This window comes from Oncorhynchus masou, chromosome 12 (assembly GCF_036934945.1).
Source record: "Oncorhynchus masou masou isolate Uvic2021 chromosome 12, UVic_Omas_1.1, whole genome shotgun sequence".
Taxonomy (NCBI): Eukaryota; Metazoa; Chordata; class Actinopteri; order Salmoniformes; family Salmonidae; genus Oncorhynchus; species Oncorhynchus masou.
Genome location: NC_088223.1, coordinates 11,236,097 through 11,262,819, shown reverse-complemented (window position 1 = coordinate 11,262,819; position 26,723 = coordinate 11,236,097). Strand labels below are relative to the sequence as shown.

Genomic DNA, 26,723 nt, shown 5'->3' with positions numbered 1-26,723 from the left:
GTCGTTCTGCCCCTGAACAGGCAGTTAACTAGGCCGTCATTGAAAATAAGAATTTGTTCTTAACTGACTTGCCTAGTAAAATAAAGGTAAAAAAAAAAAAAAATCAAAGTTTATTTGTCACATGCGCGGAATACAATAGGTGTAGTAGTTACAAGCCCTTAATAAACAACATTTGTAAGTTAAATTTGTTTTGCTATTGAGTGAACAATTAGATAAGGAAATTAAACAACAACAACAGTAGCCATTGATGTGGTGTACTCCAATGAGTCGAGATTTGAGTCTTCACGAACGATTTCAACAACACATTGTAAGCATTCTGATTGGTCCAGAGCCAGAACCCCATGGGTAAAGCAATCCAATGGCTGATGACTGTTTTGTACAACACCCCCCATTTTGATGTCACCACAAACGACTTGAATGATTGTAGAGACTGAAGTATGTAGCGACCAAAGAGCGGTGGAAGAATTCCGTTTGAGTCGTCGGGCATCCAGAAAATGGCCGAAGAGTAAAACCAGCTCGCCTGCTTTTACATTATAATGTGACTATTAGATGTTCAATGTTATTTAAAAAATAAATATATTTCAAAAGGAATAACTGGATTAAAACAAGAGTTCAGTTCACGTAACAGAGTTGACCTTAAAATGAGGGACATACTTCAATTAATCACTAATCACATTAAAATAAATCTTCAGAAATTACTTTATCAAAGCAACAAAATAACTAGGGGCTTTACATTGATGGTGAAAACCTGGAGAAATGTTGAAGTTAAGTGGGATAGAATCTCCTTAAGTTACACCGGTGTAACGGATGTGAAACGGCTAGCTAGTTAGCGGTGTTCACGCTAAATAGCGTTTCAATCGGTGAGGTCACTTGCTCCGAGACCTTGTAGTAGTTCCCCTTTTGTGGAGAGATGGGTAACGATGCTTCCAGGGTGACTGTTGTTAATGTGCACAGAGGGTCCCTGGTTCGCGCCCGGGTATGGGCGAGGGGACGGTCTAAAGTTATACTGTTAGACAGGGACATGTCAAAGTGCTGGATTTTTAAATTTCTCCATGTGGTCTATATTAAAGGACACTTCATTTCATATAACAGGCTTTTTTTTTAAACATATTGCTGTCTACAATTTCTACTTAATATATCAAAAGGATGCACACAAAATGTACTCTTTGTGGAAAGACCATAAAGCTGAATGTGTGTTTTGTAATACCTGTCATTACTCTGAATGTATTAGTACTTTGTATCCTTTAAAAAAAACTGACACTGAAACACAGCCATACAACGAGGTATTTAAATAGCTATACGGTTTTTGAGAGTTTTAAAATGTGCAATTTGGATTTAACAATCTAAGTAATACATTCTTTAGATTGGTTTATGCAAATACCATTATAGAGCATGGACCTAGATATTGTATTTTCTGTAACCCTTTTCTGTCTAGTATTATTCACAAACTTTTATTAGATTCGCTGCGAGCCCTGTTTCTTTTGTCTATCTGCTGAATCCCCTCGCGCTCCTCTTGTTCCATTCTCCATGCGGTCGCGCGCACGCGGTCGGTAGGATTCCGGGGGCCGTGTTAGAACTACTTTGAAATTACATTCTTCCTTCCTCCTACGCTCTTCTCCTTGAGGTTATACTTGTTTTGACAAAGTTTGAGAAGTAAAATCAATCTAGTGGGATCACCTACTCTCACATATCTAATCATGTAAGATCAGTGATCGCCACAAGGAAGGAAAGAAGGATTTTGATAGTTCAATCTTGAACACGGCCCAGTTCCTCTGAAACGAGGAGGATTTGCGCTGCCGCGTGCTCGCGCCCGCCCCAGCAGGCACCACCGATTGTTGACAAAGACGCCGCGAGACGGAGAAGAGAGCCCGAGCCTTGGTTTTAAGCCACCGGAGGACTACGGTTGAAAACTCCGTCCGTTTACCGAGAACGAGGAAGGAGCGCGAGCGTCTTGAAAATCAACCGTGAGTCACAATGAACCGCTTTGTGTGTGTCAATTTCGTTTAATCAGCCCGGGTAGCTAGCTAGCTACCTCCATCGGGTCATTTCATTCCTCTTCCCCCCTCCCTCCCCGTGTGATCCGTTATCTTATGCTGCTCATTTCTACCATTTAACCCGCGAGACTTGCCGGGTTATAATAGCTTTCCGTCTTTCTTTCTTTGTGTCTTGTCTCAGTCTCCCCCTCCTTTCGCCATCAACCTGAAGGTGTGGCCGGATCGAGGCGATTCGGTAATAGTGCCTTTGCTTTAAACAGTTGTCGGACTGGCGCGTGAAGAAGAGATCCCCCCGGCAAACCACATGCACCTTTACATACCGACAGAATGATCACAGTGGGCCGGGATGGGTTGGTGTCGGTGTAATTAACGTCAATCTCAAGGAGTCTTCCATACGTAGAAGAACCAGGAGGACGGGGTCCAGGCGAGGTCCGGCCGGGCATGGTGTGATCTGAATCGGGCAGCCAGTCTGGGTCTGACCGGTGACCACCCGTCCTTTCCCCGGAGCCTGCGTGGCCCCAAGCCACGTCCAGAGCCCTCCAAGATGGGGAAGTGTGACGGGAGAGTTACACTGGTGGCGATATGTTCACTGCAGCTGGTGAGTGTTTGTTGCAGTGAGGTGTGAATGGGAAAAGGTGTGTGATGCTTATCCACAATAACCACTTTGTCCCTGTTCCCATCCCTCTCCCACTCCCTGAATCTAAGAGAGAGTGAGAAAGATGGTCTGACTAAAACGTTTGAACTATTAACAGTGTGTCACATTATTGGCAACCACAGGACAAGTGTGTGTGTGTGTGTGTGTGTGTGGTGATCACTGTATTCTGGGAGACTGTGCTTTAAAAAAAAGTAACATCAGGAAAATAAGAGAGCTCTCTTCCTCTCATCTACATCCTGCTCTTCCTCTCATCTACACCCTGCTCTTCTCATCTACATCCTGCTCTTCCCCTCATCTCCACCCTGCTCCTCTTCTCATCTACATCCTGCTCCTCTTCTCATCTACATCCTGCTCCTCTTCTCATCTATATCCCGCTCCTCTTCTCATCTACATCCTGCTCCTCTTATCACCTACATCCTGCTCCTCTTCTCACCTACATCCTGCTCTTCCCCTCATCTACATCCTGCTCCTCTTCTCATCTATATCCCGCTCCTCTTCTCATCTACACCCTGCTCCTCTTCTCATCTACATCCTGCTCCTCTTCTCATCTATATCCTGCTCTTCTTCTCATCTATATCCTGCTCTTCTTCTCATCTACAACCTGCTCCTCTTCTCACCTACATCCTGCTCCTCTTCTCACCTACATCCTGCTCTTCCCCTCACCTATATCCTGCTCTTCTTCTCATCTACATCCTGCTCCTCTTCTCATCTACATCCTGCTCCTCTTCTCACCTACATCCTGCTCCTCTTCTCATCTACATCCTGCTCCTCTTCTCATCTACACCCTGCTCTTCTTCGCATCTACATCCTGCTCCTCTTCTCACCTACATCCTGCTCCTCTTCTCACCTACATCCTGCTCCTCTTCTCATCTACATCCTGCTCCTCTTCTCATCTACATCCTGCTCCTCTTCTCATCTATATCCCGCTCCTCTTCTCATCTACATCCTGCTCCTCTTCTCACCTACATCCTGCTCCTCTTCTCATCTACATCCTGCTCCTCTTCTCATCTACATCCTGCTCCTCTTCTCATCTACATCCTGCTCCTCTTCTCATCTACATCCTGCTCCTCTTCTCACCTACATCCTGCTCCTCTTCTCACCTACATCCTGCTCCTCTTCTCACCTACATCCTGCTCTTCCTCTCATCTACATCCTGCTCCTCTTCTCATCTACACCCTGCTCCTCTTCTCATCTACATCCTGCTCCTCTTCTCACCTACATCCTGCTCCTCTTCTCACCTACATCCTGCTCTTCCTCTCATCTACATCCTGCTCCTCTTCTCACCTACATCCTGCTCCTCTTCTCACCTACATCCTGCTCCTCTTCTCACCTACATCCTGCGCCTCTTCTCATCTACATCCTGCTCCTCTTCTCATCTATATCCTACTCTTCTTCTCGTCTATATCCTACTCTTCTTCTCGTCTATATCCTACTCTTCTTCTCGTCTATATCCCGCTCCTCTTCTCACCTATATCCTGCTCTTCCCCTCACCTACATCCTGCTCTTCCCCTCATCTACATCCTACTATTCTGCTTTTCCTGCTCTCACTCTTGTCATCCTGCTACTCTTTGTCTCTGGTCAAAACTTTTATTTCTGTCTTATTTTCAACTTTTTATTTTCAGTGTTTTTATTAATGTGTGTGTGTGTGGTAGTATGCTGTAGTTGGCGTGTGTTTATTTGATTGTGATATATTGTGTGACAGTGGGTACTTTGGAATACAGCTTATTTTCAGTAGTTTGGGGAGTTTGTGTGTCTGTGTGTGTTGGGGGGTAGTCCCTCGGCTGGTGCTCCTTGCAGTTTCCATGGAAACAACTGCAGCATACTGTGTGTGTGAGTGAGAGAGAGAGAGTGAGACAGTTGTTTCTTTGTGTGTCCCTGTACACATCCCAGAGAGAGATTGTTTTAAATTGCAATAATGTAATACCATAATGATCCCCTAGATGTATCTTGTGATTTATGTGTGTGTGTGTGTGTGTGTGTGTGTGTGTGTGTGTGTGTGTGTGTGTGTGTGTGTGTATAGATGGCAGCGCTCCAGAGACAGGTGTTTGACTTCCTGGGCTACCAGTGGGCTCCTATCCTGGCCAACTTCCTCCATATCATGGCCGTCATACTGGGGATCTTTGGAACAGTGCAGTTCAGATCCCGCTACCTCATACTGGTGAGACACATGCATATATATATATATACACACACATACACACATATATACACACACACACACTAGAGGTCGACCGACTATGATTTTTCAACGGCAATACTGATTATTGGAGGACCCCAAAAAAAGCTGATACTGATTAATCGGCCGATTTTTTTTATTTATTTATTTTTTAAATATATGAAATAATGACAATTGCAACAATACTGAAGGAACAATGTTCAATTTGGTTTAAATAATGCAAAAACACAGTGTTGGAGAAGAAAGTAAAAGTGCAATATGTGCCATGTAAAAAAGCTAATGTTTAAGTTCCTTGCTCATATGAAAGCTGGTGGTTCCTTTTAACATGAGTCTTCAATATTCCCAGTTAAGAAGTTTTAGGTTGTAGTTATTATAGGACTATTTCTCTCTATACTATTTTTCATAGAGATATACACTATTGGTATTTTATGTACCTTTGTCTATTGGATGTTCTTATAGGCACTTTAGTATTGCCCGCCTAATCTCGGGAGTGGATAGGCCTGAAGTCATAAACAGCCCTGTGCATCCCAGCATACACACACACCCCCTAACCCCTCTTTGTCTCTGTGCATCCCAGCATACACACACACCCCCTAACCCCTCTTTGTCTCTGTGCATCCCAGCATACTCACACACCCCCTAACCCCTCTTTGTCTCTGTGTGTGTCAGTATGCGGTGTGGTTGGTGCTGTGGGTGGGATGGAACTCCTTCATCATCTGTTTCTACCTTGAGGTGGGACACTTGTCTCAGGTAAGAGATGTGTGTGTGTGTTTATAACGTGTTTATTATGTATTTGTGTTTTATAACGTGTTTATCATGTATTTGTGTTTTATAACGTGTTTATCATGTATTTGTGTTTTATAAATTGTTTGTAATTGCCACATGCTGATTACAGCAGGTACCTTACAGTTAAATGTTAAATGTTTACTATTTACTTACAAGCCCTTAACCAACATTGCAGTTTTAAGAAGAAGAAAAGGTGTTAAAGTATTTACTAAGATAAACTGGGGGGGGGGGGGGTAATAACAATAATACAAAAATAATTAAGGAGCAACGAAAAAAGTGACAGTATCGAAGCTGTACAGGGGGAACTGGGTAGCCATTTGATTAGCTGTTCAGGAGTCTTATGGCTTGGGGGTAGAAGCTCTTCAAGAAGCCTTTTGGACCTAGACTTGGCGCTCTGGTACCGTTTGCTGTAAGGCAGCAGAGAGAACAGTCTCTATGACTAGGTTGGCTGGAGTCTTTGGCAATTTTTAGAGCGTTCCTCTGACTTGCACTAACATATGTAGTGCCTTGCGGTCGGAGGCCGAGCAGTTGCCATACCAGGCGGTGATGCAGCCAGTCAGGATGCTCTCGACGGTGCAGCTGTAGAACCTTTCGAGGATCTGAAGAGCCATGCAGATTGTTTTCATTCTCCTGAGGGGGAATAGGTTTTGTCGTGCCCTCTTCACGACTGTCTTGGTGTGTTTGGACCATGTTAATTTGTTGGTGATGTGGACACCAAGGAACTTGAAGCTCTCAATCTGCTCCCCTGCAGCCCCGTCGATGAGAATGGGGCCTGCTCGGCCCTCCTTTTCCCGTAGTCCACATTTATCTCCTTTGTCTTGATCACGTTGAGCGAGAGGTTGTTTTCCTGGCACCACACTGCCAGTACTGTGACCTCCCTATAGGCTGTCTCATCGTTGTCGGTGATCAGGCCTACCACTGTTGTCGTCAGGAAACTTAATGATGGTGTTGGAGTTGTGCTTGACCATGTAGTCATGGGTGAACAAGGAGTACAGGAGGGGACTGAGCACACACCCCTGAGGGGCCTCCATGTTGAGGATCAGCATGGCAGATGTTGTTACCTACCCTTACTACTTGGGGGCGGCCCATCAGGAAGTCCAGGATCCAGTTGCAGAGGGAGGTGTTTAGTCCCAGGGGTTCTTAGTTTAGTGACGAGCACTTCATTGCTACAAACATGAGTGCTACGGGTCGGTAGTCATTTAGGCAGGTTACCTTGATATTCTTGGGCACAGGGACTATGGTGGTCTGCTTGAAACGTGGGTATTACAGACTCAATCAGGAACAGGTTGAAAATGTCAGTGAAGACTCCGAGTACACGTTCTGGTAAGCTGTTTGAATGTTGACCTGTTTGAAGTTCTTACCCAAATCGGTTACGGAGAGTGTGATCACACAGTCGTCCGGGAACAACTGATGCGCTCGTGCATGCTTCAGTGTTGCTTGCCTTCGAAGCGAACATAGAAGTTATTTAGCTCGTCTGGTAGGCTTGTGTCACTGGGCAGCTCGTGGCTGTGCTTCCCTTTTTGCAGTGTGATTTACAACTTGTTAAAAATGTGTGTTTATGTATTGATGTGTTCATAACATGTTTTTTCTCATTTGTGTGTGTGTGTGTGTGTGTGTAGGACAGGGACATCCTGATGACGTTCAACACGTCGCTGCATCGGTCCTGGTGGATGGAGCACGGCCCTGGTTGCCTAGTAACGCCGGTGTTGGACTCCCGCATCGCCCCCGACAACCACCATGTCATCACCGTCTCTGGCTGTCTCCTTGACTACCAGTACATTGAGGTGCTGAGTGCCGCGTTACAGGTTCTACTGGCTGTAAGTAACACACCAGGGTTTCCCTTAGGAAAATATGGCGCCGGTCGATTGACCAGCAACGTTTTAATTTACAGGAGATTTTGAGAAATTCACCGTACCCATATGGCGTCCATCCCACAATGCTCAGAATGACAGAAAATTACATTTTGATTATGATTATTTATCTTAACAAAACACTGGCGTGCGTCCTTCTTAACGAATTCCGATGCGCACGTTGAAGTTGTTAGAATACCTGTCCACGTTTACTCTTCCTCAGCCAACAAGACAAGCAACGAACTGCGCGAGAAAGAAATGGCCTGTTTCCAAACAGAGGTCCCTGGTTGTTCTTTGCTTAGCGTGCCTAGGTTCAACCTCTATGTTGTGAGTGGCTACCTGGTTGATCCTGCCAGTAGCATATGCTTGTCTCAAAGATTAAGCCATGCAAGTCTAAGTACACACGGCCAGTACCGTGAAACTGCGAATGGCTCATTAAATCTGACAGTTGTGGGACGATAGATCCCAAATTCAGTACACCAAAAAAAAAAAGCATTGAGGCTGATGCAACAGATCAGAATGTTTGGCTTCAAATTTGAATAAACTTATTTCTTCATATCATAGCTGCTTAGCAATGCACATGAGGCAGTAGGCTACGTCCGAATGTCAAAAGCACAATGCACATGCAGGTGGGTTTCATGTGACGGAGAATAAAATATCTGTTGTTGTAAAGTTAAACAACTAGCATGGGTTGCTAATATGACTAGGATTGTGCCTTTGGCTACCGGACAGTTGTTTAACTTTACAACAACAGATATTTTATTCTCCGTCCGGGTTGCTAATATGACTAGGATTGTGCCTTTGGCTACCGGACAGTTGTTTAACTTTACAACAACAGATATTTTATTCTCCGTCCGGGTTGCTAATATGACTAGGATTGTGCCTTTGGCTACCGGACAGTTGTTTAACTTTACAACAACAGATATTTTATTCTCCGTCCGGGTTGCTAATATGACTAGGATTGTGCCTTTGGCTACCGGACAGTAAAAGAAAGTTGATTTGATAACCAATAGAAGGTAAGAGAAGTAGGCTACTTGTTTCAATGGCACATGGAGGTCTTTATAAAATAACTGCCTCTACGTTTAAAGGAAAGGATTTTGGCTCGGGCTACTTTGAAACAAATCAAATCAAATTGTATTTGTCACATACACATGGTTAGCAGATGTTAATGCGAGTGTAGCGAAATGCTTGTGCTTCTAGTTCCGACAATGCAGTAAAAACCAACAAGTAATCTAACTAACAATTCCTAAACTACTGTCTTATACACAGTGTAAGGGGATAAAGAATATGTACATAAGGATATATGAATGAGTGATGGTACAGAGCAGCATAGGCAAGATACAGTAGATGGTATCGAGTACAGTATATACATATGAGATGAGTAATGTAAACAAAGTGGCATAGTTAAAGTGGCTAGTGATACATGTATTGCATAAGGATGCAGTCGATGATATAGAGTACAGTATATACGTATACATATGAGATGAATAATGTAGGGTAAGTAACATTATATAAGGTAGCATTGTTTAAAGTGGCTAGTGATACATGTATTACATAAGGATGCAGTCGATGATATAGAGTACAGTATATACGTATACATATGAGATGAATAATGTAGGGTAAGTAACATTATATAAGGTAGCATTGTTTAAAGTGGCTAGTGATACATGTATTACATAAGGATGCAGTCGATGATATAGAGTACAGTATATACGTATGCATATGAGATGAATAATGTAGGGTAAGTAACATTATATAAGGTAGCATTGTTTAAAGTGGCTAGTGATACATGTATTACATAAGGATGCAGTCGATGATATAGAGTACAGGGTAAACAAGGTAAGACATGGCTCGTATGAAGTAAAACATTCAGGTTTCACACAATGAAACGTATGTTTTCAATCTGCATAACGGCCTCCAGCTCATCACATTGCAAAGCGTTGTGTGATGCGCTAAGGCCTGCCTACCATTGACTAAGCACTTGAATGGGAACCACGCTTAAATTACCAGTTGAGAAAAAAAAAAAATAGTATATTCTTTTTAATCGTAGCCATCAAAAACTTTTTCATGTGATTTGCATTTAGAATTGTTGTGCAATTATTAACCTATAGACCGATTGTAATTTATTTATTAACAATGACCGGGCAAATGTATGTATTTCCATCGCTTCGTATTTCTATCAATGAACAGGTTAAAAAGCATTACTTTGCAATGGGATTTAAAAACTCTCCTGGCTGTCCGGTGACTATTTTATTTATCAGCTTTTCAGATCTTCTTTTTTTTTTTTATAGGCCTGAAGTTGGCTATTATTGACTAACGGAAACCCTGACACACGCACACACACACGCAAACGCACACGTACACACACACACACACACACACACACACACACACACACACACACACACACACACACACACACACACACACACCATGATATTAACCTTAACCTCTTTGTCTCTCCCTTAGCTCTTTGGCTTTGTGTATGCCTGCTATGTGAGCAAAGTCTTCCAGGATGACGAGGATAGCTGTGAGTGTTGCATCTGTCTGAGTGATCCATTTATCTCTTTATTCTGTCTGGGTGTCCCGTCTGTCTGTCCCGTCTGGGTGTTCTGTCTGGGTGTCCCGTCTGTCTGTCCCGTCTGGGTGTTCTGTCTGGGTGTTCTGTCTGGGTGTCCTGTCTGTCTGTCCCGTCTGGGTGTTCTGTCTGGGTGTTCTGTCTGGGTGTTCCGTCTGTCTGTCCCGTCTGGGTGTTCCGCCTGTCTGTCTGGGTGTTCCGTCTGGGTGTTCTGTCTGGGTGTTCCGTCTGTCTGTCCCGTCTGGGTGTTCCGCCTGTCTGTCTGGGTGTTCTGCCTGTTCTGTCTGGGTGTTCCGCCTGTCTGTCTGGGTGTTCCGTCTGGGTGTTCTGTCTGGGTGTTCCGTCTGTCTGTCCCGTCTGGGTGTTCCGCCTGTCTGTCTGGGTGTTCCGTCTGTCTGTCCCGTCTGGGTGTTCCGCCTGTCTGTCTGGGTGTTCCGCCTGTCTGTCTGTCCCGTCTGTCTGCCCCGTCTGGGTGTTCCGTCTGTCTGTCTGCCCCATCTGGGTGTTCCGCCTGTCTGTTCCGTCTGGGTGTTCCGCCTGTCTGTCTGGGTGTTCCGCCTGTCTGTCCCGTCTGTCTGTCCCGTCTGGGTGTTCCTCCTGTCTGTCTGTCTGTCTGTCTGTCTGTCTGTCCCGTCTGGGTGTTCCGTCTGTCTGCCCCGTCTGGGTGTTCCGTCTGTCTGTGTGTTCCGCCTGTCTGTCTCTCTGTCCCGTCTGTCTGCCTCGTCTGGGTGTTCCGTCTGTCTGCCTCGTCTGGGTGTTCCGTCTGTCTGCCTCGTCTGGGTGTTCCGTCTGTCTGTTCCGTCTGTCTGTTCTGTCTGGGTGTTCCGTCTGTCTGTCTGGGTGGTCCGTCTGCCTCTGATCTCTTTCTCTCTCTCAGTTGATTTCATTGGTGGCTTTGAATCCTATGGTTACCAGCCTCCTCAGAAGACCTCACACCTCCAACTGCAGCCCCTCTACACGTAGGTAACCTCTAACGTTTCAACCTTAACCTCACGGTGACCCCTTACCCTAGTCCTTCCATTCCGCAACGGTTCAGAACAGCTAGTGCCCATATTATGACATTTTGGGACGTTTTTGTTCTAATTGGTCTTCAGCAAAGGTTTTTTCGGCTGTTCGTGCACACAAGCCAAAGTTTACGCCCCTTTTTCGTGATTGGCCAACAGTAGGGATTCTTAGTGTTTGTTGCCATTCAACAAATTACATTGTTTTCATGCACATTTTTACCTTGACAAATACTGCACCAAACATCTTAGTTAGATGTAAAATTGCGCAACTAAGATCTCCTTGACAAAAACGTAAAAATGTATGACAGATTTATTGTGTTAGATTAATTTAGACTATTTTGAGGAAGTGTGGACTGGCGACGGTGTCTCGAGATGGACAAACGTTTTTCAAGCGAACGTCTTTTAAGGGAGTATGCGAGCACTCGTTTAGCAGAGTTCGGCGGAAGGCTTTAAACAAAATATATATGATTTATTGTGTGACCTACTTTCTAATTGAACTGTATGATATGTCTGTCTCATCTCGGTCTCTCAGGGCCGGGTAGGGGAAGGAGGCGCCCCCATCAGACCACACCTCAGCGGTGAAGCTGTCTCCTTGGGAACAGAGCACTCACTCTGCGTGTCACAGTACAACTGAAAGATGGACTCGCCTGTGTGTGTATGTGAGACCGTGTATGTGTATGGTAATCGAGGGTAAACTGACTGATACCCCTGAGGTGAATGTACAGAGGACAGGGTGGAACCAGCCATTCTATGGGGGGGGGACACTGGGCTTTGTCACTTGTTAATGGACACGGAGGATATTGAGAGGACACTCTGCACCTGCTGGCTTTTTGCACTCCTAGGACCCTGTGTGTGTAGTTCTAAAGGACTAGCTGAATGACCTCTGAACTATTGTGGGAGGGGCCTCAAGTCACATGGAGCACGGCTCTTCATGTTGTCATTTTAGAATGTGAGGTCATAATAGAACTGTCGTACCCCCAATCCCCAATCTTGTCCCTAATTTTGTTGTGACGGGGTGACCCTGTGTACTCACAATCACAGCAAAAAAGCAGAAGTGGGTTTGTCGTGATTGTGTGTACACTGCACCAATTTTAAGGATTGGGCTTTACTGTCTCTGGGGAAAGATGTGGGGATTCTGTGCATGTAAATATCCGGCTGATTGGTTGTTTTGTTTTTGGGGGTGGGGAGGGGGTTACGTAGCCACGCCCCATTTACATTTCTCCTCACCTTTTTCACGACCAAAAATCGTCCTTGATGACTTTAGAAATGCTTCCACCCTCACACCTTTACTACCCTTCTGTTATTCTCCACCCTCTACACTTCAGTCACTCCTTCCTTTCTTCTGTTATTCTCCCCCCTCTACACTTCAGTCACACCTTCCTTTCTTCTGTTATTCTCCACCATCTACACTTCAGTCACTCCTTCCTTTCTTCTGTTATTCTCCACCCTCTACACTTCAGTCACTCCTTCCTTTCTTCTGTTATTCTCCCCCCTCTACACTTCAGTCACTCCTTCCTTTCTTCTGTTATTCTCCCCCCTCTACACTTCAGTCACTCCTTCCTTTCTTCTGTTATTCTCCCCCCTCTACACTTCAGTCACTCCTTCCTTTCTTCTGTTATTCTCCACCCTCTACACTTCAGTCACTCCTTTCTTCTGTAAAAAATAAATCCCTGGTCTGACCTGATGATATTAATGTAAGGAATACAAGGACACTGATTTATTTTACCACCATACAATAGGTCATTGTACATTTCCAAGTCAGAAATGTCTGGCGGAGGACAGAGAGGGAGGGAGACTGTATTTATGACGTGGTTTCCTGGGTAAGACAGACCGCGGTGTGGTAGGAGACATTGGGAAGGGGGTTGGTGAAATAAATAAACTGTTTCTAAATTAAATCAGTCCTATGTTTTCTACACACACACACACACATACATACCTTTGGACAAATTGATGTACGTATGAATTTAGCCTCGCATTGCATGGTAGACAGTGCTGCATATGGTCATTTCTAGTGACACACTAGATTACATTTTTTGCAACAGGCTCGGCTCTACTTTTCATTGAAGTTGAGTAATTTAGCAGACATTCTTATCCAGAGCAACTTACAGGACCAATTGGGGTTAAGTGCCTTGCTCAATGGCATATCGACCAGATTTTTTTCAAACTAGTCGGTTCAGGGATTCGGACTAGCGACCTTTTCAGTTGGTGACCCAATTGCTCTTGACTGTGACCCAACCCCTCTTCACCGTTAGTTAACCTGCCGCTACCGCCCTTTTCACACTGGCTGTTAGTTGGTTCACAATGGCACCGGTCTAGTAGAGCAGTGGTTCCTACATTTTGTTTTTGGTTACTGTACCACCAAATGATTTTTTCCTCTGCCCGGAGTACCCTGTCAGTACACCCTCTGTGTGCTCAGGAGTCAGCATGTTGTCATGGCTGCGGCTGGACTCCATTACCATGGTTCTCTGAACATTCTGCACAGACTTGTAATAGATACCTGTTATTAGGTATGAACAGAACTTTACCTGGGAATAATGAACTGTCCACACACTCCCCAAACCAGTGTTATAGACACCACTATAATCTTTATGATGAATGTATTTGAGATCATTAGTGTATTTTTGCCCAATGTGAGAGAACAGCGCATGGCAACAGAGCCACACGTATGTATAACAAAGGGACTGGTGAGAGACCCTCCCCTCCCAGTTGGCGCAATGAACCGCACTCTCTCTGCTCTCCTCCGTTCCCATGATGCACCGCGTCTGCCTGTCTCTGCTCCCCTCCGAGCCGCCATGTTGTCGGAGTGAAAGCCTGGAAATCTGGATAGAGAACCGGGGCTGAAATCTTCAACCATCCGCCCTCTCCGCCTGTAAGTAGCCCTCACCCGGGGGCACAGTGTGCCTCTAGCCGCCTCAAACAACACATCGCCCGATGTATTGCCTTTACCGGACCGTAAACATAAGTTTTGTGGGTTATTTTAAAAGCTGTGTTGCTTCCTCCCTCCCCTGCCGCCTCCGGTTGTTGCCGTATTCCGCTCTAGTCAGACAGCTAGGGCCTTTGTTAGCTAGCTAGCTTACACCGGCGTCATGGAGACCTGTAGAGCCCGGGTACACGGAAGACGTGCTAGTAATGGGTCACCGGTGTGTGTTACTGGTAGAAGGGGTGTCGGGGGCCAGTTGCTCTGGTCGCTGGCTTGGAGGTCTGGTAATTGTTTGTTGGTAGACAAACATAGGGTAGTTAACATCAATACATGCCACTTAAGCTAGATAGTGAACACTCCAGTACATGGATAATGTAATTACCTAGTTATATGTCAACCAGACAAACACACATTTACTTACGTCCATTTTCATGTCCTTATTGACCTCGATTTGTTTAGTTAGTTGGGTGGTGTGAGTTGTGCCTCGGCGACTGACTGTTGACACACAAAGCTATGTTCCGTTTTTATTGTTTATTGTTCTGGCCCAGGTGGACAGGACAGTAGTTCGCAGTGATAATCGATCCACGGTATTAAATAATGATTAATCCAGTTATGGGCAACAATGCTATTTCCGGCTGGCGAACGTGATGAGAGGAGACTGCTCGCTAACGTTACTCATTTCCGGATGTTATCAAAGAGGTTGCGTTACCCTAGCATACACCGCTGAGAAATGAATGGCTGTTTGTTTTCTGCTTGCATTGGGATAACATATATTTTCAGACCCAAACACACCGGAAGTATTTGTTTGTTTTGCTTGTAAGTGGTTGTCTGGATGGCAGGAGCTAGCTGGCTAGCTGGCTGGCTAACTAACGTTGCCTGCAGAGGGGGGCGTGCTTGTTATGGCATAACTCTATGCATGGAGGCGAGGGTGGGTACTTATATTTGGCCTATTTCACACATGCACAGGTGTGTATTATATGCATGTAAAATTGGCAAAGTAATAAAAAAAAAAATTGCGTATCCCATCTCCCCCAGAGGCACCCAGGGTCAGCCATTTATTAATAGCGAGAAAAATTAGGATTGTGTATGTACACCTCTGAGCCATGATGGATGTGTGTGTGTGTGTGTGTGTGTGAGGTAGAGAGACGTCTTATGCGATTTGACAGATTCATTTTCCAAATACTTGTGGCTTCCTGTCCATCAGAGGTTGGCGGGGTTGAACGCTAAATAAAACATTGAACAGACCACCTGGTTGTCTTGAACATTTGCTTATTGACTGACCACACCCCTTGTCTGTTGTGTGGGTGGAATCCACATCACCTGGCTGGGCCACATTCAGCAGGGCACAACGTTGTGTTAATGTTCCAGATAGAAAGGTCATGAGTAAAACTGATGTGATTTATTTTCTGCAAGTCAGAGAAGTATGTTTGTTCTGCAGAATATATTTATCCAGACGGGGGGGGGGGGTCAATGTAAATTGTCCGGTGGCAATTTTTATGAATTGTTCAGCAGTCTGACTTGGGTGTAGAAGCTGTTGAGGAGCCTTTTGGTCCTAGACTTGGCGCTCTGCTGTTGCTTGCCGTGTGGTAGCACAGAAAACAGTCTATATATTTTGGTTGACTGGAGCCTCTGACAGTTTTATGGGCTTTCCTCTGACACCACCTATTATATAGGTCCTGGATTGCAGGAAGAGTGGCCCTGGTGATGTACTGGGCCGTACGCACTACTCTGTAGCGTCTTACGGTCAGATGCCGAGCAGATGTCATATCAGTTGACATACTAGGCGGTTTGCAACCGGTCAGGATGCTCTCGACGGTGCAGCTGTAGGACCTTTTGAGGATCTGCCCTCTTCACGACTGTCTTGGTTTGTTTGGACCATGATAGATCGTTGGTGATGTGGACACCAAGGAACTTGAAACTCTCAACCCACTTCACTACAGCCCCGTTTGACCCTCCTTTTCCTAAAGTCCGGAATCAGCTCATTTGTCTTGCTCACATTGAGGGAGAGGTTGTTCTGGCACCACACTGCCAGTTCTCTGACCTCCTCCCTACAGGCCGTCTCATCATGGTCGGTGATCAGACCTACCACAGTTGTGTCGTCAGCAAACTTAATGATGGTGTTGGAGTTGTGTTTGGCCACGCAGTCGTGGGTGAACAGGGAATACAGGAGTGGACTAAGTACAAAAAAAACAAAAACAAAGCTTTGTGCGTACTATGGTGTTGAACGCTGAGCTGTAGTCGATGAACAGCATTCTCACGTAGGTGTTCCTTTTGTCCAGGTGGGAAAGGGCAGTGTGCAGTGAGATTGAGATTGCGTCATCTGTGGATCTGTTGGGGCGGTATGCAAATTAGAGTTGGCCTAGGGTATCCGGGAGGGTGCTGTTGATGTGAGCCATGACCAGCCTTTCAAAGCACTTCATGGCTACTGACGTGAGTGCCACGGGTTGGTACTCATTTAGGCAGGTTACCTTCACTTCCTTGGGCACAGAGACTATGGTGGTCTGCTTGAAACATGTAGGTATTACAGACTCAGTCAGGGAGAAGTTGAAAATGTCAGTGAAGACACTTGACAGTTGGTGTGCGCGTTCTTTGAGTACACGTCCTGGTAATCCGTCTGGCCCAGCGGCTTTGTGAATGTTGACCTGTTTAAAGGTTTTGTTCACACAGGCTACTGAGAGCGTTCACTCACATTCATCCAGAACAGCTGGTGCTCTTGTGCATGCTTCAGTGTTGCTTGCCTTGAAGCGAGCATAAAAGGCATTTAGCTCGTCTGCTCGCGTCACTGGGCAGCTCGCATCTGGGTTTCCCTTTGTAGTCCATAATAGTTTTCAAGCCCTGCCACATCCGACAAGCGCCAGAGCCGGTGTAGCAGGATTCAATCTTAATCCTGACGCTTTGCTTGTTTGATGGTTTGTCTGAGGGCATAGCGGGATTTCTTATAAGCTTCCAGATTAGTTTTCGGCTCCTTGAGAGCTGCCGCTTTAGCCTTTAGCTCAATGCGGATGTTTCCTGTAATCCATGGTTTCTGTTTGGGATCTGTACGTACAGTCACTGTGGGGACGACGTCGTCGATGCACTTATTGATTAAGCCGGTGACTGAGGTGGTATACTCCTCAATGTCATTGGATGAATCCCGGAACATTTTCCAGTCTGTTCTAGCTAAACCAGTCCTGTAGTGTAGCATCCGCATCATCTGACCACTTCCGTATTGAGCGAGTCACGGGTACTTCCTGCTTAAATTTTTGCTTGTAAGCAGGAATCCGAAGGATAGAGTTATGGTCAGATTTGCCAAATGGAGGGCGGGGGAGAGCTATGCATCCATCTCTGTGTGTGGAGTAAATGTAGTCTAGGATTTCTTCCCCCCTGGTTGCACTGGTGACATGCTGGTAAAAATTTGGTAAAGCTGATTTAGGTTTGCCTGCATTTAAAGTCCACGGACACTAGGAGCGCCTCTTCTCGGTGAGGATTTTCTTCTTTTCTTATGGCCTTATAGAGTTGGTTGAGAGCGGTCTTAGTGCCAGCTTCGTTCAGTGGTGGTAAATAGACAGCTACAAATAATTTAGATGAGAACTCTCTTGGTAGATAGTGTGGTCGACAGCTTATCATAAGGTACTCTACCTCAGGCGAGAAATACCTCAAGACTTCTTCAATATTAGACATTGCGCACCAGCTGTTATTGACAAATAGACACACACCCCCACCCCTCGTCTTACCAGAGGTAGAGTCTCTGTTCTGCCGGTGCATGGAAAATCCTGCCAGCTCTATATTGTTTGTTCAGCCACGTCTAAGTGAAACATAAGATCTTACAGTTTTTAATGTCCCGTTGGTAGGAATATCTTAATAGTTGGTCATCAATTTTATTTTCCAACGATTGCACATTAGCAAGGAGAATGGATGGCATTGGGAGATTACTCGCTCGCCTCCGGATTCCCGGAAGGATCCCCGATCTGCGTCCCCTTTTCCGGCGTCTTTTCTTCACGCAAAAGGCGTGGATCTGGGCCTGTTCCAGTGAAAGCAGGATGTCCTTGTCGTCTGACTCGTTAAAGGAAAACGTTTCTTCCAGTCCGCGGTGAGTAATCGCTTTTCTGATGTCCAGAAGTTATTTTCTGTCATAAGATGGTAGCAGCAACATTATCTACACAATAAGTGAAACATTATTATTATTTTTTTTTACACAAAATGAAAATAAAATAATTTGCACATTTGTTTGGGAGAATGTAAATCATCAGCCATGTTTTTTTTGTGGCCATCTTTACATTATAACTATCAGAGACTGTGTTTCTGTCTAAACTGTAATGTAAGCCTACATATTACATATGGTGAACTAAACCAACCCAATAGGCTGTAAGTTACACCTGCGTTCTGTTTCCTACCTACATGACCGAGCTACCTTCACACCACCTGTAACTAGTGAAAGGTAATAGACTGGTGGTAGGCTGGGCGACATCGCCAAAATATCGTAACACAATATATTTCTTATTTGTTCGGTATTTTATGTTTCTAAATAATAAATGTTCTAAATATGTTGTATGAACATAGAATGGCAACAAATTAATTAATAGTTGCTCTAATGGGTTTTCTGTATTCTAATTTTGTTTTATATTCAACCAAACTAGGACAAAACTGACAGTGAAGTAGACCAAATTTCTTTGAACTTTTAATTTATATATCTCCCCAAATGTTTTATTATTTTATTTTTTTCCCTGAGAAAAGGAATCAGGTTTTTGTTCTATTTCATACTGTCAGTTAAATCAAACATGGACACCACCACGCGATTCAGTGTGATGTTGATGGAATTTGACCTCTTCTTTCCTCTGGGGCTAGGCTGTGTGTTTGTGACACTGTGTGGGTGTTTGACACTGTGTGGGTGTGTTTGACACTGTGTGGGTGTGTTTGACACTGTGTGGGTGTGTTTGACACTGTGTGGGTGTGTTAGTGACACTGTGTGGGTGTGTTAGTGACACTGTGTGGGTGTGTTAGTGACACTGTGTGGGTGTGTTTGTGACACTGTGTGGGTGTGTTTGTGACACTGTGTGGGTGTGTTTGTGACACTGTGTGGGTGTGTTTGTGACACTGTGTGGGTGTGATTCACAACATGCTGTGTATGAAGATAAAGGGACCCCCCCTCCCCTCTTTAATATGTAAGTTGGTCAGATGTTTTCATAACTCAAATGTGGCCTAACGTCATTAGAAGATTTATTCAGGCCTCAACCACAAATGAATCGGAAGGATTGTCACGGTTTAATTAGAAGGAATTAGGATTAGGTGCCGATAATGTTTCCTATTCATTTGGGACAGAGGATGGTGTTGTAAACTATATAAATTTAGCTCCACTACTCCAGACATTAAACCACTTAGAATATGTTGTCAGTCAAATTGCAACAAAAAAACGACAACACCAGCTGGTGGATCAAAATGTTGATTGCAGTCCCTGCAAGTGTGTTTGTGAATCCTTTCTAGATTGTTTAAAAGGATTGTAGTTTGAGTTGTGTGTGTTGAAGCAGTGTGTGTGTTGAAGCAGTGTGTGTGTCTGTGTGTGTGTTGAAGCAGTGTGTGTGTGTGTGTGTTGAAGCAGTGTGTGTGTGTGTTGAAGCAGTGTGTGTGTGTGTTGAAGCAGTGTGTGTGTGTGTGTTGAAGCTGTGTGTGTTGAAGCTGTGTGTGTGAAGCTGTGTGTGTGTGTGTGAAGCTGTGTGTGTGTTGAAGCTGTGTGTGTGTGTGTGTGTGAAGCTGTGTGTGTGTGTGTGAAGCTGTGTGTGTGTGTGTGTGTGTGTGTGTGAAGCTGTGTGTGTGTGTGTGTTGAAGCTGTGTGTGTGTGTGTGTGTGTGTTGAAGCTGTGTGTGTGTGTGAAGCTGTGTGTGTGTGTGTTGAAGCTGTGTGTGTGTGAAGCTGTGTGTGTGTGTGTGAAGCTATGTGTGTGTGTGTGTGTGTGAAGCTGTGTGTGTTGAAGCTGTGTGTGTGTGTTGAAGCTGTGTGTGTGTGCGTGAAGCTGTGTGTGTGTGTTGAAGCTGTGTGTGTGTGTGTGAAGCTGTGTGTCTGTGTATGTGTGTGTTGAAGCTGTGTGTGTGTGTTGAAGCTGTGTGTGTGTGTTGAAGCTGTGTGTGTGTGTGTGTGTGTGTGTTGAAGCTGTGTGTGTGAAGCAGTGTGTGGAAGCTGTGTGTGTGGAAGCTGTGTGTGTTGAAGCTGTGTGTGTGTGTTGAAGCTGTGTGTGTGTGTGTGAAGCTGTGTGTGTGTGAAGCTGTGTGTGTGTGTGTGTGTGTGTGTGTGTTGAAGCTGTGTGTGTGTTGAAGCTGTGTGTGTGTTGAAGCTGTGTGTGTGTTGAAGCTGTGTGTGTTGAAGCTGTGTGTGTGTGAAGCTGTGTGTGTGTGTGTGAAGCTGTGTGTGTGTGTGAAGCTGTGTGTGTGTGTGTGAAGCTGTGTGTGTTGAAGCTGTGTGTGTGTGTGTTGAAGCTGTGTGTGTGTGTGTGTGTTGAAACTGTGTGTGTGTGTGTGTGTGTGTGTTGAAGCTGTGTGTGTGTGTGTGTTGAAGCTGTGTGTGTGTGTGTTGAAGCAGTGTGTGTGTGTGTGTGTTGAAGATGTGTGTTGAAGATGTGTGTGTTGAGGCTGTGTGTGTGTGTTGAAGCTGTGTGTGTGTGTGTTGAAGCTGTGTGTGTGTGTGTGTGTGTGTGTGTGTGTGTGAAGCAGTGTGTGTGAAGCTGTGTGTCTGTGTATGTGTGTGTTGAAGCTGTGTGTGTGTGTTGAAGCTGTGTGTGTGTGTTGAAGCTGTGTGTGTGTGTGTGTGTGTGTGTTGAAGCTGTGTGTGTGAAGCAGTGTGTGGAAGCTGTGTGTGTGGAAGCTGTGTGTGTTGAAGCTGTGTGTGTGTGTTGAAGCTGTGTGTGTGTGTGTGAAGCTGTGTGTGTGTGTGTGTGTGTGTGTGTGTTGAAGCTGTGTGTGTTGAAGCTGTGTGTGTGTTGAAGCTGTGTGTGTTGAAGCTGTGTGTGTGTTGAAGCTGTGTGTGTTGAAGCTGTGTGTGTGTTGAAGCTGTGTGTGTTGAAGCTGTGTGTGTGTGAAGCTGTGTGTGTGTGTGTGAAGCTGTGTGTGTGTGTGTGTGAAGCTGTGTGTGTTGAAGCTGTGTGTGTGTGTGTTGAAGCTGTGTGTGTGTGTGTGTGTGTGTTGAAACTGTGTGTGTGTGTGTGTGTGTGTGTTGAAGCTGTGTGTGTGTGTGTGTTGAAGCTGTGTGTGTGTGTGTGTTGAAGCAGTGTGTGTGTGTGTGTGTGTTGAAGATGTGTGTTGAAGATGTGTGTGTTGAGGCTGTGTGTGTGTGTTGAAGCTGTGTGTGTGTGTGTTGAAGCTGTGTGTGTGTGTGAAGCAGTGTGTGTTGAAGCTGTGTGTGTGTGTGTTGAAGCTGTGTGTGTGTGTGTTGAAGCTGTGTGTGTGTGTGTGTGTTGAAGCTGTGTGTGTGTGAAGCTGTGTGTGTGTGAAGCTGTGTGTGTGTGTGTGAAGCTGTGTGTGTGAAGCTGTGTGTGTGTGTGTGTGTGTGTGTGTGTTGAAGCTGTGTGTGTGTGTTGAAGCTGTGTGTGTGTGTGTGAAGCTGTGTGTGTGTGTGTGTGTGTGAAGCAGTGTGTTGAAGCTGTGTGTGTGTGTGTGTTGAAGCTGTGTGTGTGTTGAAGCTGTGTGTGTGTGAAGCTGTGTGTGTGTGTGTTGAAGCTGTGTGTGTGTGTGTGTGTGTGTGTGTGTGAAGCTGTGTGTGTGTGTGTGAAGCTGTGTGTGTGTGTGTGTGTGTTGAAGCTGTGTGTCTGTGTGTGTGTTGAAGCTGTGTGTGTGTGTGTGTGTTGAAGCTGTGTGTGTGTTGAAGCTGTGTGTGTGTGTTGAAGCTGTGTGTGTGTGTGTGTGTGTGTGTGTGTGTGTGTGTGTGTGTGTGTGTGTGTTGAAGCAATGTGTGTGTGTGTGTTGAAGCAGTGTGTGTGTTGAAGCAATGTGTGTGTGTGTGTTGAAGCAATGTGTGTGTTGAAGCAATGTGTGTGTTGAAGCTGTGTGTGTTGAGGCTGTGTGTGTTGAGGCTGTGTGTGTTGAAGCTGTGTGTGTTGAAGCTGTGTGTGTTGAAGCTGTGTGTGTTGAAGCTGTGTGTGTTGAAGCAGTGTGTGTGTTGAAGCAGTGTGTGTGTGTGAAGCAGTGTGTGTGTGTGAAGCAGTGTGTGTGTGTTGAAGCAGTGTGTGTGTGTTGAAGCAGTGTGTGTGTGTTGAAGCAGTGTGTGTGTGTTGAAGCGGTGTGTGTGTGTTGAAGCGGTGTGTGTGTGTGTTGAAGCGGTGTGTGTGTGTGTTGAAGCGGTGTGTGTGTGTGAAGCAGTGTGTGTGTGAAGCAGTGTGTGTGTGTGAAGCAGTGTGTGTGTTGAAGCAGTGTGTGTTGAAGCAGTGTGTGTGTGTGTGAAGCAGTGTGTGTGTTGAAGCAGTGTGTGTGTTGAAGCAGTGTGTGTGTTGAAGCAATGTGTGTGTGTGTGTGTGTGTGTGTTGAAGCAATGTGTGTGTTGAAGCTGTGTGTGTTGAAGCTGTGTGTGTTGAAGCTGTGTGTGTTGAAGCTGTGTGTTGAAGCTGTGTGTGTTGAAGGTGTGTGTGTTGAAGCTGTGTGTGTTGAAGCTGTGTGTGTTGAAGCTGTGTGTTGAAGCTGTGTGTGTTGAAGGTGTGTGTGTGTGAAGCAGTGTGTGTGTGTGTGTGAAGCAGTGTGTGTGTGTTGAAGCAGTGTGTGTGTGTGAAGCGGTGTGTGTGTGTGTTGAAGCAGTGTGTGTGTGTGAAGCAGTGTGTGTGTGTGAAGCAGTGTGTGTGTGTGAAGCAGTGTGTGTGTGTGAAGCAGTGTGTGTGTGTGTGTGAAGCAGTGTGTGTGTGAAGCAGTGTGTGTGTGTGTGTGTGTGTGTGAAGCAGTGTGTGTGAAGCAGTGTGTGTGTGAAGCAGTGTGTGTGTTGAAGCAGTGTGTGTTGAAGCAGTGTGTGTGTGTGTGAAGCAGTGTGTGTGTTGAAGCAGTGTGTGTGTTGAAGCAATGTGTGTGTGTGTGTGTGTGTTGAAGCAATGTGTGTGTTGAAGCTGTGTGTGTTGAAGCTGTGTGTGTTGAAGCTGTGTGTGTTGAAGCTGTGTGTGTTGAAGCTGTGTGTGTTGAAGCAGTGTGTTTGTGTGAAGCAGTGTGTGTGTGTGAAGCAGTGTGTGTGTGTTGAAGCAGTGTGTGTGTTGAAGCAGTGTGTGTGTGTGTGTGTGTGAAGCGGTGTGTGTGTGTGTTGAAGCGGTGTGTGTGTGTTGAAGCAGTGTGTGTGTGTTGAAGCAGTGTGTGTGTGTGAAGCAGTGTGTGTGTGAAGCAGTGTGTGTGTGAAGCAGTGTGTGTGTGAAGCAGTGTGTGTGTGTGTGTGAAGCAGTGTGTGTGTGTGAAGCAGTGTGTGTGTGTGTGAAGCAGTGTGTGTGTGTGTGAAGCAGTGTGTGTGTGTGTGAAGCAGTGTGTGTGTGTGTGAAGCAGTGTGTGTGTGTGAAGCAGTGTGTGTGTGTGAAGCAGTGTGTGTGTGTGAAGCAGTGTGTGTGTGTGAAGCAGTGTGTGTGTGTGAAGCAGTGTGTGTGTGTGAAGCAGTGTGTGTGTGTGAAGCAGTGTGTGTGTTGAAGCAGTGTGTGTGTTGAAGCAGTGTGTGTGTGTGAAGCGGTGTGTGTGTGTGTGTTGAAGCGGTGTGTGTGTGAAGCAGTGTGTGTGTGTGTGTGTGTGTGTGTGTGAAGCAGTGTGTGTGTGTGTGTGAAGCAGTGTGTGTGTGTGTGTGAAGCAGTGTGTGTGTGTGAAGCAGTGTGTGTGTTGAAGCAGTGTGTGTTGAAGCAGTGTGTGTGTGTTGAAGCAGTGTGTGTGTGTGAAGCAGTGTGTGTGTGTGTGTGTGTGTTGAAGCAGTGTGTGTGTGTGTGTGTGAAGCGGTGTGTGTGTGTGTTGAAGCGGTGTGTGTGTGTGTTGAAGCAGTGTGTGTGTGAAGCAGTGTGTGTGTGTGTGTGAAGCAGTGTGTGTGTGTGTGTGAAGCAGTGTGTGTGTGTGAAGCAGTGTGTGTGTTGAAGCAGTGTGTGTTGAAGCAGTGTGTGTGTGTGTGTGTGTTGAAGCAGTGTGTGTGTGTGTGTGTGTTGAAGCAGTGTGTGTGTGTGTGTGTGTTGAAGCAGTGTGTGTGTAACTTGAGCCAGACCGACATTATCAGCCGTTACAAGACTTTTACAGATTTATTTGTTTCGCCGTTTAAGTCTTAACATGGCTGTGAGACAATCTTCCTCTGTCGCGCTACAATCCGGACATTTATCGCCCAACACATCTACGCTAGTTGGAGAGGAGAGTGAAATTCTGTAACTAACTGTTACTGCTTCTACGGCGAGTAGATACAAGCTTGCCAGCTCAATAAAGAGCCTAAAATGTTGTGCCGCGGTAGGGTGTCGTGGGGTGAAGTGCCACGGTAGGGTGTCGTGAGGTGAAATGCCGTGGTAGGGTGTCGTGGGGTGAAGTGCCGCGGTAGGGTGTCGTGGGGTGAAGTGCCGCGGTAGGGTGTCGTGGGGTGAAGTGCCGCGGTAGGGTGTCGTGGGGTGAAGTGCCGCGGTAGGGTGTCGTGGGGTGAAGTGCCGCGGTAGGGTGTCGTGGGGTGAAGTGCCGCGGTAGGGTGTCGTGGGTTGAAGTGCCGCGGTAGGGTGTCGTGGGTTGAAGTGCCGCGGTAGGGTGTCGTGAGGTGAAGTGCCGCGGTAGGGTGTCGTGGGGTGAAGTGCCGCGGTAGGGTGTCGTGGGGTGAAGTGCCGCGGTAGGGTGTCGTGGGGTGAAGTGCCGCGGTAGGGTGTCGTGAGGTGAAGTGCCGCGGTAGGGTGAGGTGAAGTACCGTGGTAGGGTGTCGTGGGGTGAAGTGCCGCGGTAGGGTGTCGTGGGGTGAAGTGCCGCGGTAGGGTGTCGTGGGGTGAAGTGCCGCGGTAGGGTGTCGTGAGGTGAAGTGCCGCGGTAGGGTGAGGTGAAGTGCCGTGGTAGGGTGTCGTGTGTGTGTGTGTTGAAGCTCTGTGTGTGTGTTGAAGCTCTGTGTGTGTGTTGAAGCTCTGTGTGTGTGTGTTGAAGCAGTGTGTGTGTGTGTGTGTGTGTTGAGGCTGTGTGTGTGTGTGTGTGTTGAAGCAGTGTGTGTTTGTGTGAAGCTGTGTGTGTGTGTGTTGAAGCTGTGTGTATGTCTGTGTGTGTGGTGAAGCTGTGTGTGTTGAAGCTGTGTGTGTGTGTTGAAGCTGTGTGTGTGTGTTGAAGCTGTGTGTGTGTTTTGAAGCTGTGTGTGTGTTTTGAAGCTGTGTGTGTGTTTTGAAGCTGTGTGTGTGTGTGTGTTGAAGTGTGAGTGTGTGTGTTGAAGCAGTGTGTGTTGAAGCAGTGTGTGTGTGTTGAAGCTGTGTGTTGAAGCAGTGTGTGTGTGTGTGTGTGTTGAAGCAGTGTGTGTGTTGAAGCAGTGTGTGTGTTGAAGCAGTGTGTGTGTGTTGAAGCTGTGTGTTGAAGCAGTGTGTGTGTGTGTTGAAGCAGTGTGTGTGTGTGTTGAAGCAGTGTGTGTGTGTGTTGAAGCTGTGTTGAAGCAGTGTGTGTGTGTGTGTTGAAGCAGTGTGTGTGTGTGTGTTGAAGCAGTGTGTGTGTGTGTTGAAGCTGTGTGTGTTGAAGCAGTGTGTGTGTGTGTGTGTGTGTGTTGAAGCAGTGTGTGTGTGTGTGTGTGTGTTGAAGCAGTGTGTGTGTGTGTGTGTTGAAGCTGTGTGTGTGTGTGTGTGTGTTGAAGCAGTGTGTGTTGAAGCAGTGTGTGTTGAAGCTGTGTGTGTTGAAGCAGTGTGTGTGTGTGTTGAAGCAGTGTGTGTGTGTGTGTGTGTGTGTTGAAGCTGTGTGTGTGTGTGTGTTGAAGCTGTGTGTGTGTGTGTTGAAGCTGTGTGTGTGTGTGTGTGTGTGTTGAAGCAGTGTGTGTGTGTGTGTGTGTTGAAGCTGTGTGTGTGTGTGTGTGTTGAAGCTGTGTGTGTGTGTGTGTGTGTTGAAGCAGTGTGTGTGTGTGTGTGTGTTGAAGCAGTGTGTGTGTGTGTGTGTGTTGAAGCAGTGTGTGTGTAACTTGAGCCAGACCGACATTATCAGCCGTTACAAATAAATCTGTAAAAGTCTTGTATCGCCGTTTAAGTCTTTACATGGCTGTGAGACGATCTTCCTCTGTCGCGCTACAATCCGGACACTTATCACCCAACACATCTACGCTAGTTGGAGAGGAGAGTGAAATTCTGTAACTAACTGTTACTGCTTCTACGGCGAGTAGATACAAGCTTGCCAGCTCAATAAAGAGCCTAAAATGTTGTGCCGCGGTAGGGTGTCGTGGGGTGAAGTGCCGCGGTAGGGTGTCGTGAGGTGAAGTGCCGCGGTAGGGTGTCGTGAGGTGAAGTGCCGCGGTAGGGTGTCGTGAGGTGAAGTGCCGCGGTAGGGTGTCGTGAGGTGAAGTGCCGCGGTAGGGTGAGGTGAAGTACCGTGGTAGGGTGTCGTGGGGTGAAGTGCCGTGGTAGGGTGTCGTGGGGTGAAGTGCCGCGGTAGGGTGTCGTGAGGTGAAGTGCCGCGGTAGGGTGTCGTGAGGTGAAGTGCCGCGGTAGGGTGAGGTGAAGTACCGTGGTAGGGTGTCGTGGGGTGAAGTGCCGTGGTAGGGTGTCGTGGGGTGAAGTGCCGCGGTAGGGTGTCGTGAGGTGAAGTGCCGCGGTAGGGTGTCGTGGGGTGAAGTGCCGCGGTAGGGTGTCGTGGGTTGAAGTGCCGCGGTAGGGTGAGGTGAA

At 46.3% G+C, this 26,723-nt stretch overlaps 2 protein-coding genes across 14 annotated transcripts in view; both read left to right on the top strand.

Moving 5' to 3' along the window:
- Window positions 1-1,541: 1,541 nt before the first annotated feature.
- On the top strand, window positions 1,542-11,798 carry LOC135549540 (sodium/potassium-transporting ATPase subunit beta-1-interacting protein 1-like). 3 transcript variants are annotated; one of them, XM_064979581.1, is made up of 8 exons: window positions 1,542-1,964; window positions 2,176-2,592; window positions 4,670-4,807; window positions 5,495-5,575; window positions 7,231-7,428; window positions 9,931-9,991; window positions 10,917-11,002; window positions 11,576-11,798. In XM_064979581.1, exons 2-7 carry the CDS (start codon window positions 2,539-2,541, stop codon window positions 11,000-11,002), a joined length of 618 nt encoding a protein of 205 aa, XP_064835653.1. In that variant the 5' UTR covers window positions 1,542-1,964; window positions 2,176-2,538; the 3' UTR covers window positions 11,576-11,798. The 3 variants fall into 3 exon arrangements, with proteins under 3 accessions (XP_064835653.1, XP_064835652.1, XP_064835651.1); XM_064979580.1 differs by having other exon boundaries at window positions 1,544-1,964; window positions 2,255-2,592; window positions 10,917-10,998; XM_064979579.1 differs by having other exon boundaries at window positions 1,544-1,964; window positions 10,917-10,998.
- A 1,984-nt stretch (window positions 11,799-13,782) lies between these two features.
- Window positions 13,783-26,723, top strand: part of LOC135549539 (pumilio homolog 1-like) — a 70,432-nt gene continuing 57,491 nt past the window's right edge. For 3 of the 11 annotated variants that reach the window (XM_064979575.1, XM_064979578.1, XM_064979576.1), the window contains exon 1: window positions 13,787-13,912. The gene's annotated coding sequence lies outside the window, so the exon portion shown is untranslated. Of the gene's footprint in view, window positions 13,913-17,261; window positions 18,033-26,723 lie in introns of those variants that run through there. The other 8 variants (XM_064979570.1, XM_064979567.1, XM_064979571.1 and 5 more) reach the window with 6 other exon arrangements.